The 12927-nt window shown below is 35.1% G+C and overlaps 1 protein-coding gene across 1 annotated transcript in view; it reads left to right on the top strand.

The window, feature by feature from the left end:
• Positions 1–10584, top strand: part of LOC306879437 (guanine nucleotide-binding protein G(I)/G(S)/G(O) subunit gamma-12-like) — a 53515-nt gene extending 42931 nt beyond the window's left edge. Inside the window, exons 2-3 of the mRNA XM_079432383.1 lie at positions 4734–4846; positions 7716–10584. Of these exons, the coding sequence (XP_079288509.1) occupies positions 4754–4846; positions 7716–7841 (219 nt within the window). The 5' untranslated portion in view covers positions 4734–4753 and the 3' untranslated portion in view covers positions 7842–10584. The remainder of the gene's footprint in view (positions 1–4733; positions 4847–7715) is intronic.
• Positions 10585–12927: the final 2343 nt, after the last annotated feature.

The raw sequence follows: 12927 nt of genomic DNA, 5'->3' as shown, positions 1-12927 counted from the left end.
ATTTTCATTGTTATACGGTAGGGGGCTCTAGTACACATCTTCTTTACAGAATTTCCAAAAGAACACGAGTGAAGAAGAAACTGAAACAAGAGATGTTTCCACGTGTAATCTAACACCATCATCTGACATAAAACAGCATCAAAACGGTGTTAAAACATTATGGAATAAAATGGCACCAATGAAGAGGTAATAATGACTCAAGCTTTGGGGTGTTGATTGACTCCGTCTATTTGATTATCATTCTGAATCCAATTCATATATTTTTTCAGCTTTTTGTTCAAAATGTCTTTATTTTTTATTAAGAAACTTACCCACATTCAAGTGTTTAAAAAGCTAGTAGTTTACTGAGACTATACTTCAAAGTGTACTAAAAATGCTACTACAAGTTTTTCATTAGTAAACTATCAGTATACCTTTAAGTTCCCTATAATTGCAGAACAAGCTAAAAACATTGATGTAAACTAGTTGTGTACTCAAATTGTACTACTGTTATACTTAAAGTATACTTAAAAGTATACTTTTATATACTAGAAAGTAGGCCAATTTAGTCCCAAGGAGTATTGAAAGTACACTGATATTTGTATACTTACTACATAAAGTATGCTTAAAATATACTTGAAGTATACTACTTTTTGGCAATACATCTTGACTCTGTCTCTACACGTGAACCTCTGCTTGGCTGGTGTGAGTTGATGGGCACAACAATCGGCCTGAGGGGTCAGTGGTCACGAGTGAGCGAGTAGTTAGGGGAGTTTGATTGGCACATCTCTTGAGCCGTGTCTGTCTGTGTCACGGTTGTGCTCTCTATGCTGTGTCTGCAGAAAATTGACTCGTTGTCCCTCAGAGCCACTCTGAGCGAATGAACCATTACCTCACAGGAACACTGTGCCCTTTCACAGAGCTGCATTCTTACTCAACCTTTACTGAGAGCAACTGAACACAATCTGTCCTTGGACAAATGACATTGTCTTTTGCATTTGCTCTACTGAGACTCGTACGATTTCAGATTAAATCAGACTCTTTCATAACATTAAAAAAGTAGGAATTTTTGTATTAATCTAAGTAAATGAAACAGATTAGCTTTTTCTGATTGATGTAGTTTTGTGTTTTATTATGCATTTTCTTTTCATTTATTATATGTATATTATTATTTGTAAGGTGTCCTTGAGTGTTTTGAAAGGCTCTTAACTCCAATCTCCCTGTCCCCCTCTGACCCCCCACTCACCCAACTCATTAATACAGTTGACAACTTTTCCTAAGTGCAATTCTGAGTGTGCTACACACAGGTGAGTGGGCTATACAAACCACCTGTAGTAACGGACTCATCCCACTATATGCACACTAGACACTTTCTTTAAACACTCCCTGCTACAAAGACTCAATAAAAAAATGTTTACTTGAGCATTGCATTACAAAATAATGTTTACTTGAGCATTGCACTACAAATCTTTTTGCACTATGCGCTGCTTCCCACAAAATCTCTCTTTAATCTCCACAACAATTTAATGTACGAAATATATATACAATTTTTATTTTTATTTCTATCTTTTTGCACAATTTCATGTACAGTATATATGTAACGTTCTTGTACAGTCTCAGTTTGTGTATGTCTAGGCAACTAGGTATAGTAGTTATAGTATTTATAGTATATGAATAGTGTCACGTTCCCTCTCGGGACATAGGAGCGAGGAGACACGGAGAATTCCAAACAGAGTTTTATTTGCAATTCCAACTACGCAGACCATGGAGCTTGGAGGATTGACGAACATGACATACAATACCGGACACAGGGGCAGGGAAACACAGGGCTTATAAACATGGAGAAATCAACGAGGAAGTACAGAAATAGGTGCGGGGCAATTACACACAGGGCTAGGGACTAATTAACTAATGAGCAGGGAACGAGGACAGGGACAGAAAGGCCAAATGTGGACACGAGAGGCGGGGGAACACGAGACACAGACTGACAAATAGTCAGATGCTCTTTTTTTTGTCTTATACTTGCATTGTTGTATGTTTATCTTTTGTTTAACTAGTATGTAGCACCGTGCGAGACACGACATTTCGTTCCACTATATGCCCACACATGTAGCAGAATGACAATAAAGCTCAACTTGAACTTGACCTTGGTTTGCTCATCTTGTTGGGTTTTTAATAAATATTTATCTTTTTTCTTAACATACTAGCATAAAGAAAAATAAAAAATAATTTTAATATTTATATAAAAAGTTATTTTTATATAACTTTCAGAGAAAATATCAGATTAAATATTAATACAAAATAATTAAACAATACATACTTAAAAAAAAACAAAATCACAATGCTAATCATAGTTACCAGCATTGTGTATTTAATTCTTCAATTTTTATTCCTTCAATTAATTGTATTTTATACCTCGATAGAGATGCACACAATATATGCTCAATTATAACTGCATATAAACACATGTATTGTTATTCAGTTTTGCCATTTCCTGCCTTTAAGCAAAAGACATGGATTCAAACTGTTGATTTGATCAATTCTTGACTAAAATAAAATTAGCAACCTTGGATGCTTTATTGTCCGGTATGTAATAGTTAGTAAACTGCTGTCATCAGAGGTGTCATGTTTTGCCTACGCTTGTTAAGCTGCAGCTAAGCAGTTTGTTCTCTGGACCGTAATGTATGAATGGCCCCTCGACCTCAGAGCTTGTGGGAGCAACTATGGCCTCTGTCTCACACTAATAATGTCTCTGCATTAACAACTAGTTGTTATCCAAACCTCTTAACCCCTTCTAAGTATGTCTGGTGTGCGGCCAGATAAGGTCACCCCAAACACGGACCTCCGTGTAGAGATACCAGCCCTGTGCCATTGGAACAGGAGACAGCCGTACACTCTTCCTCTCAGTTCTTGATAAAGCTATGTCTGGGCTTCTCAGGAAGTAGGATATCAGGGTTTGTTGTGCTACAGATTATGCAGCTGAACATGTAGCAATATGGAAGCCACCCTGTTAAACATTTACCATGCTGTTAAAGCTGACACTTACACCTTGTCTACATCAGACATGAACAGCGAAACAAGAATCAAGAATCTGTTGTGTTGCTAAACCGTGCTGAAAAAAAATAAACAATAGAATCCATCACAGAATTTGTAATGGTTTTACTGACTATAATGGGATTGAAACTGTAATGGTGCCTGTTGGTCTCTATTGGTAATTGGTTGCCTTCTATTGGTGGCTTATTAAAACCACTAATTCCTAATGGAATATGTCCCAAAACACACTTCAGTACAGAAAACCATTTTTTAATGATTTTAATGGTTGAAAGTTGATGGTTTGTAATGTTTGTAATGGTATTTGTAGTGGCATTTCTGTGATGGTTTCTATTTTTCAGCAGGGTTGTTTCATTATCAATCAATATAAATGAAACAATTGTATTGACCATAAAAAGAGAAAACAATATACTGAAACTTTTATTTTCTTTATTACTGATTTGGATAATGACATTATTACTTTTTTAGTAGAGCTGTCTTTGGAGATGTTTCATTGTTCTTTAAGGAACTTTTGCAACATTGACAGTTATTCAACACAATTTAATCATTGTTGAATTCATTTGATTTTAATAATGGCTGCTTTAAACCTGAATAGAATTTGTTTTGTAATTTATGAACTTTATAACATAGCCATTGAACCGAATCAACATCGAAATGACCTCAATATTGGCAATTGTCTTCAATAGAGCTGTTTTAGTTGAAACTGAAGTCACTTTATATTTATTGACAGTTTACAACACTGATATTTTCCTGTTTTTTTTCTGTGAACCAATCTGAATTGTATAAAGTGCTATATGAATAAATGTGACTCGAGTCTACCTGACCGTTTTCTTGAATATTAACAATAAAAAAAGTTACCTAAATGAAATACATCAAGTCTACATACAATTGTTTTAATGTATGTATATTATTATTTATTTTAATATATATTACTTTGTATATGTTTAATTCTATATTTTATATTTATAATATTAAGTGATATATTTAATTTAAATTATATCTGTATTTCTTATGTGTTTATTAGCATATTAATTTTGCTGTGCTATTTCACTGGTTTTGGTATCTACTACTGAAATGAAATGTCATGTGTCATCATTGCTTTATTTCATTAGCACTAAAGTTAGGAAGTTAGAAGGCTAACCGTCCTCTTTTTATCTCCTGGTTGATGAGAGACCACCCGTTTGACTCCCATTTCCTTTTTTTTTATTTTTTTTAAACCGTTTACATTTCACAACTCCTTCTGCTTGAGCGACTGCACTGCTGACTCGGTCTCTCTTGTGCACATGTGTTCATTGTGTAAGATGAGTTGGCAGAGTAACCGGTGACGATCGTTTGCGGAAAGCATGCTCTGCAGGAACAGACAGTAGCTACAGAGACTGAACCGCTGGCAGAATGTGATCATCTGTTCAAACACACATAGCTTGCTTTAGTTCCCCCTGCTGCAGTCGTAAAGCAGACCCAGTGAAAAGCCCCTCATTGGGGGCCTGACGCATTTAACACCCCCAACCTCTGCAGGAGTCAAAGGGGCACTGTGTACCTCCTCAGAGAGCTTTTGCTGTCTCACTATGTGTTTTTTTGCATGCTTTGTAAGATAATTCTGTTGTATGTAGTAAATGAATTATGGGACCTAAATGATGTGTAACTTTGATCTTCTGCAAGCTGCTTATAAAGCATGTCAAAATCAACTTTTAATTTGTTTTCAGGTCTGTGAAGATAATCGAAGATGTCGTCTAAGATGCAAAGCTCTAATAATATAGCCCAGGCCAGAAGGATTGTTCAACAGCTACGGATAGAAGCTAACATAGAAAGAATAAAGGTAAATGTAATGTTCTTTTCATTAACCATGGTATTAGTGTCAAATACTACTACTTCATGGATTCAATGTTTAAATGCCACTTATAAAAGTATGTTTCTCATGATCCCAAATGAAAGTCGATTGAGAAGGAAAAATAGGTAATAAATGCCTAGCACACGTCAAGACAGTTGAAATGGCATACTAAAGTGGCACTTCATGAATTTAGTTGAGAAAATGAGTGTGCAGAGCAGTATATATAGAAAATGGGTGGCTTGCAGAAGCTAAATTATAGGATATTTATAATTTTTTTACTTAATGTAAATTCCTGTGTTTCTGTTTGTGTTATTTCTAGGGCTGTCAGTTTAATATGTTAGAGAATTTTATCTTTTTAACACATAGCAAATGTATCCCCAGAAAATCCCCATATGGCCTTTTTTAAGCTAGAATGAGAAGAGCCTCCCTACCCACCTTGAAGTGCCATCTGTATGCCAATCTGTAGTCTGCGCAGCTTCAACTGCCACTACTGGCTGCACTAGATTTACACAACACCATTTAAACTAGAGACAGGAAACAGGTCTGAAAACGCACGTTTTTGAAAATGGTTTTCAAAGTGCAAGACTGAAAACAATATCATTTATTGTCACAAATTTGGGAAATGCTTATTACCTGTTCAGTTATGCAGGTGTGCAGTGTTTCTTTACAAAGTGACTTCACCAATTACTGGCCTGAGCTGTTTTGTTATTTTCGCAGATCCGTGTGAACAGGGATCATTTTGACAATGTCGTATGTATGCAAGACTTTTAAAAAATACTAACTAAAAACTTTTTAGTCTTTAGTACATCGTCATGCCTTAGACTTTTGATCTTTAAACAGAATCATAAATATGGAGCAGCAACAGACAGACAAACTATTTAAAAATATGTGCTGGTAGGATTCAAGAATGCTTTGGGTGAAAAGCCCATGTCTACAGTTCCTCAGACCGACTGATAAACTTGTAAATTGGGCTGTAGACCGCTGATAGGCTTATGCTCAGTGATGAGGTTCATACTTCACTGCATTGACAGAAACAGTGGAAATATTCTCCTTTTGTGTTTTGCAGAAGAGTAAATCATAGAATTGACAGATTTTTCATTTTTTAATGAACTACCACGTTGATGACAAATTAATAGTTAATTTAGTTTTACACTAATTACACAAATCTGTATGAGCTTCTTCTGCGAAATGCAAAATAAAGTCTTTTGAAAAGTCTTAATAATTTTATTTTTTTATTTGTTAGCTGTATCCATCCACATATTTTTATGCATATTTTGGTATATCCCTTTGAATGATATAAAACTCAAAACTTCAGAGTATAAAACTCGCTCGGTGCATCTGCGTAAAAGTTAACAATGCGATACATCGATTAAAAAAAAGTGTGCATCGGGTACAAGTTGGCATTTGTATCACGATGCATTGTTTCTAACATATTTGCATCGGTAAAAAAAACTATATTTATAATTTATAGTTACTAGTGGATGCGCTATACCTTTATTGTTTAGAAAGTGACCAATAATCTGTGACCAATATTTTATATGTAGAATGATTTTTCCTCTCTAAACTGTTTCTAAAGCGCATTCTCTCATTTTAATTTAGTGATTTTAGAGCAATTTTAGATTGTTATGTTCCAATGTTCTGCTATCTGTTCTGCTAACTATAAAAGGTACAGCTGTCATAAGGTGCCAGAGGCCTCATGTCCATTCAAAGTGAGGGTGGCACGTGACCCCTCAGATTTTTGAGCCAAGTGGATTTTGAACGCAGCTTCCAAAAGACAAAAAAAACAGCCGATTAATATTTTCTATATTTAATACAATCACATCGGCGTGATTAGATCGTTCAGTGCATCATATCATCAGCTGCTAAATTCAAATCTGCATTCGCTGGCTGGTGCTGAGCCAGAGACAGACGCATTTTTACAGCACTGCGCATTATAAGCAATCACACACGATGCTGTTGAGCTTATGAATGGACCAATCAGAGGTGTTCAGATGAGTCATCGCTGAAATGCTGGTGTTTTCTTCACTTGCTCGCTGACTGAATACCTCTTTCTGGCGAATTCTCTCGTCAGAAACAATAAAGTGCAAATGTGTGTACGAATATGTTAGTAAGATATTAATTTCACAGTGTAAACAGCTTCAGTGATTTTAATGGGAGTTTTTGAGAGTGCTTGAACTCTAGACTGTCAGTGAAAATGTTCTTTGCTCTCTTTCTGTACACTGAAAGTGTTATGATTAGTAGCCTAACTTACAATGTTTTTATTCACATTAACTTTCAATGTTAAATTCACATTAAATATAAAGTCAGTCGTATTAAGATATGTTACGGCATGACACCCATATTTAATAGAATACATTATTAGGTTACTTTGTCGCCCACTAGATCAACTAACATCTATATATCTATAAAGGTGAGAATCAAGATATTTCATGATATAGTTAATGAGTTTTTTTCGAATAAAAAGGAAAAAATAAATAAAACATAAGTGTTGTTGTGGCTGCTGTGTGTCACATGATGATTGCATTTCATCTGCTGGAAATCATTTACAGTACTATGTAAGAAAAAAGAGCCACAGGCTTCCCCAGTTGCAGAAACTTTCGTTTTATTTACTGATACTTTGCCAGTATTGCAGAAAGTGATGATGGAAACAGATGAAATGGAAATGGTGCTTTATTCACAAATGTTTTATACAGTATTCTAATTTCCTTTAAAGTTAAATTCACAACTTTGGATGGAGAGCTATTGCCATTCATTCCATAGCAAAAAAGTAAAAAAAAAAAAAATGATTAATAAATTGTTAATTTATAAATCATACAAATTTAACAATTGTTTTTCATATTGTATGTCTTCTGTGCAGGTGTCTAAAGCTTCTGCAGACCTCATGCATTACTGCAATGAACATGCCAAGTATGATCCTCTACTTATGGGTATCCCAGCTTCGGAAAACCCTTTTAAAGACAAAAAGCTATGCACTATATTGTAGTGGGATTCTTGAACTCTTGCTGTATGTTTTGATGTTTCCTTTTATTTGTATTTTAATAGAAAGAATATGATCTTCAAACATTCATTCACTGTTCGCCTTAAAATGAGCTAAACCCCAAGATTTTATTTTATTGTTTCCACACTAGAAATGTTCCTGTTGTCTGTGAAACGGAGAGTCAAAGCTCCTAGTAAACAAATCATTTGTGGTGCATAGACAAAACCAACCCAAGAATTCTTTTTTTGCTTTAGGGCACAGCGCAGATGAGTTGTTTGCTTTGTGATAGTGTCCACTGATGCAAATAAAGGGTGAGGTCAGAGTGGGTGGCTCTCAGTATCACGAAGCACGGGAAACGATCATTTTTAATGACTGCGCTCTGTTATATATATACCTGCAGATAAGCAGAGCCTCATCAGTGCTGCTTTGACCCCATCTGATGCTTTTAAAGGCGTCCAGTCTCAGAGAGGTGTGGGGGGTTGATGTGAGGGGTGAAATGTCAGCATCACATATGTGTGAAAGGTGCTTGTGCACAGTGGAGGAGGAAACAGGTGTCTTTTGGAGGTGTCCCATTGACGCAATGCTGCTCTGGCCCTCCCTCATTAACTCACTGTCTGAACAATGGAGTTATACAAAGCTAATCCCTCCTATCAAATCACTACACGCTAGACTGTGCCCTTTTTATTTTCTCGCAGTAAACCAGGTGAACTGTGTTTCAAAAGTTCAACCACTGCCAAAACGTTCAGATCAGCATTTTAAGAGTAATACAAGGTGATGCGTTCATGCATTTGTATGGAAGTGTTCTTTATTTCCTATACTATTTTTTTTATTATTATTATTGTAATTAGTGAAACAAAATTTGGGAAACACTTTACAATAATGTTGAATTTGTTAACATTAATGTTAGGAATCATGAACTAGCAATGAAAATCATTTTAACAGCATTTATTAATATAAATTAATATGAATTTATAAATGTGCTGTACAATTTTTCATTGTTAATTAATAATTCATAGCTAATAATTCAAAGTTAATTAATGCAACTTGTTAAAACAAATGTTAAAAATGTATTAGTATACATTACCATTCAAAAGTTTGGGGTCAGTAAGATTGTTTTTGTATATTAAGATAAAATTTATATTTCTGTTAAGCAAGTTGATCAAAAGTGATAGTAAAACATTTTTCATACCAAGGTTGCATTTATTTAATAAATAAAATACAATATTGTTGAAATATTATTACAATTCAAAACAACTTTTTCTAATTTCATATCTTTTAAAATGTCATTTATTCTTGCTGCAGCAAAACAGATTTTTCAGTAGCGATATGCCAGGCTTCAATGTCACATGATCCTCCAGAAATCATTGCTGAATATGCTAATTTGGTGCTCAAGAAACATTTCTTATTATCTACTTAATTTTAGAAACTTTGTCGAACAAAGAGAAAGTTCAAAATAACATTATTTCTTTAATTCTTTTCAGTAACATCATATTAAAAACAGACACAAATAAAGTAATACTAAGTAAATCTTGACAAACCCAAACTTTTGAATTGTAGTGTATGTAGAAATGAACATTAAACTAGCCATTATAGGTTGCACTTTAAAAAATATTATTCATAATTAGTTCATGATACTTTTAACCTTTACATTTTATATTATTGCAAAGTGTTACCAAAATGTGTTTGTTTTACCCATTTCTCCATTCTTCAGCAACACTGATGTGTCCAAGCTCGTGCATCAGAAGATGTTTTCTGTAAACCCTTTAATGATTATTTACGAGATGCCTTATGTTAATGTACACGTTTCTTTTGATTGTTTTGATTCATAATCATTGTCTCTTTTTTATGACTAAATGCCATTGTGCCATCTCATTCTGGGATCTAACCAGCAATAGAAACTCACGTAGGGTCGCATATGATTTTTCTGCACTGAGCACATGATGATTTCTCTGATTGTAGTATTTTTGACTGTTATAATCATGCATTTTGACATCATTCCATGTTTACAGCTCCTGTACCTTTTTCGTAATACTCTTGTGAATTGCCATGCTTTTAGTGAAAGTGAATGTGTAATGCCTTCATGACACAGCTGGCAGAAAACAACTTCACCAGACCAGCTGAACCAGCCTTAATGAAGTATTCCTGCTCTGACTCGTTCACCGCCGCTCTCCTGTCCCGAGACGACAGCCAGAGTTAAAATACTGTGAACCAGCAGCGCTGCGATCTTACGGACATCTTCACTGTGTCTTCATCATTACACATCTGTCTCATGCCTCAGGCTGGATATATCTATGCCTGTGCATCATTCTACTGAACTTGAACATGCATTAAGATTTTGCTCAACCACAATTTTAATCTCGTTTGGACAATCGTATGCTTTGAATGGCAATTTCAACCTTGCTTTCTTGTTGTGTGATGCTTTTAAAGTGACCGTTTCCTATGTTTCCCAACAGTACTGTTGGGTTCTCTCAGTGGCCTGTTGTTAATTGGGCTGTTGTGTTTTTCTTGATGCTGTGGTCATTTCTGAAGGTGCTTTTGTATTGAAAATACTGTATGACATGCACAAGCTCTTCAGTCTGCCGCCTTATCTGTTTTTGCCTTTAAAAAAAATGTTTAATATGAAGAGCATTCAGTGTCACTGTATTTGAGTGAATTGTCCACCTTCCTTTGTGTTGAAATTCCAGAGCTGGGTCCCAATGTACTGGGTTGTAGATGTTGTCTTTTTCCAACTAAATATAGATTTATTCTCAGTTTTGTTGTCTTTTTTGTTCTCTGGTGAGTCCAGTCTAACATTTACATTTATTTATTTACAAGAGGAAGTATAATATTAAGAAATGCCATAGAAGTATTGTTCATTGTTAATCCATGCTAAAGAAGTGAACTACTTATAAAACCATATGGAAAGTGTTAGCAAAAAAAATGTATTTCAAATAAATGCTGTTCTTTTGAACTTTTAGTTAATCAGAAAATCCTGAGAAAAATATTGCATCACACTTTCCATAAAGATAACTTTGTTTACAGTAAACAGAATGCTTCTTAAGTGTGCTAAATAAGCATATTCGAATGATTTATAAAGAATCTTGTGGATGCTGGAAATTCAGCTTTACGCTTACAGGAATAAATGATGTTTTAAAATATATTGAAATATAAAACAGCTATTTGAAATTATAACAATAATTTGCAATATTACTAAAATGCAGCGTTGATGCATTATAATAACTGCAAAAAATCTAGTTCAACAAGTCTTTTTATATAGAGAGAGAGAGAGAGAGAGAGTGTTTTGGCATGGTATGTTTATTTTCGTGTCATTATCATGAGAGGATAATGTGTATTTAATGGCTGCCTCATGCTTTCCCTCAACAGCCAGGTGTTCATGGTCTCACTATTCCCACTTGCTCTAATTTCTCTGATATTGTTTTATTTGTGGCTCCAGGTCAAAGCCCTGTTGTTATGCAATGATCCCAGTAGAGCTCCTCTCATACCTGCTACACTCAGAAACAGGTCAGGCTGTATTAACTGCCCTACATCGATGCAATCAGCGGAGCGTCTTGTCTATGATTGATGAACTGGCTTTGTGGTCGTGTCATTTTTAGTGATAGAGTTACCTGTCAGCTCAATGGAAAAGCTCCAGGATAAACCCCGTAATCCTTTATGAGGAAAACAAGGAGCCTTTGAGGACGTCACCTGTTATTTATTTGTTATTATTCAGGTATATATCAGAGCTTTGCGGGACACAGGTGTCCATGCACACGCATGCGTCATGGTACTCTACTGAACGTGTGGCGAAGAGTGACAGAAGAGAAGAAATTGTTGAATAAAGTCATTTTTTGTTGTTTAATTGCGTTCTCGTAGCTTCATAACATTCATAACAGTTGAACCACTGATGTAACATGGACTATTTTAACAATGTCCTTATACTACCTTTATGGGCCTTGAATATGTCAGTTCCGTTGCTGTCTATGTAGGGTCAGAAAGCTCTTAATTTGTGTTCTGAAGATGAATATAGGTCTTACGGGTTTTGAATGACATGAGAGGAAATTAATGACAAGAGTTTTCATTTTTGGGTGAACTATCCCTTTAAATTGTCCTTCATGCTCTCTGGGTTGGATCTGGGGTGCTGCTGCTGGGGTCCTTTCAGAAACATTTGCATTCCGCATGCGTGGGAACAGCCAATGTCTCACTTCCACCTAAAATCATGGTCCCAGTGAAGCTGGAGTTTCCCAGCTGTAGGCACATTTGGAGAGAAAGTACCACTGTGACTCCACTTACCTGCAAACCTGTATTTAGCAGGATGAGGTTAATAGCAGGCCAGGCGGGAGAAACTCCAGAGGTCATTGCAGCAGGGACATAATGTCAGCTCTGTTTACTTCTAGTCAGCTTAGTACAGAAATACCCCTCCCAAAATGGCCCAGTCTGGCTCTCTGACTGAGCTTTTGAACCACAGCTAGTGTATGGAGTTAGTAAAGGTCCCAGTGTAGCTTCAAAATTTATTTCTCAACTAAAGCTATTGTATTTTTTCCCCTCCTCCCTCCATATACAACATTTTAAAACAAAGGAAGGACTCCCAAAAATGATGATCACCTTGCTGGGAACCCAAAGATAGACAGAGAAAACATTTGGTGCAATATTTACTTTGAAACATAGAAATTTTCACTAAATTGCAAGTAAATTTCACAAATAATTAGGAAGTAATGTAAGTACACGTTCCATTAAATGTAAAATTTTTGAAATTGTATTTTCTTGTAGAACTCCAATAATCCTTGTTTTATTTACAACTTTGGAAAAAGAAATACAGTGTACTGTGTGAGAATAAAACTTTATGTAGGTTTGTTTTTATTTCATATTTGTTATATTTGGAATTATTATGCTATTTGGCAATTTGTTTTTCAATAAATGTCAAAATGTGTGACCTTTAGAAAGAAGAATGGTCATCAGTAATAATGTCAGATAAAAAAATAAAATAAAATACTTTTACATTTTTTCTCACAAAACAAATGGCAGATATTAAAATCTGTAATGTTCTGTTTAACTGATTACACACACACACACATACATACGTGTATATATATATATATATATATATATATATATA

Source organism: Barbus barbus, assembly GCF_936440315.1.
Source record: "Barbus barbus genome assembly, chromosome: 13".
NCBI lineage: Eukaryota > Metazoa > Chordata > Actinopteri > Cypriniformes > Cyprinidae > Barbus > Barbus barbus.
The sequence above is the reverse complement of the archived record's forward strand: the minus strand, read 5'-3'. Positions and strand labels throughout refer to the sequence as shown.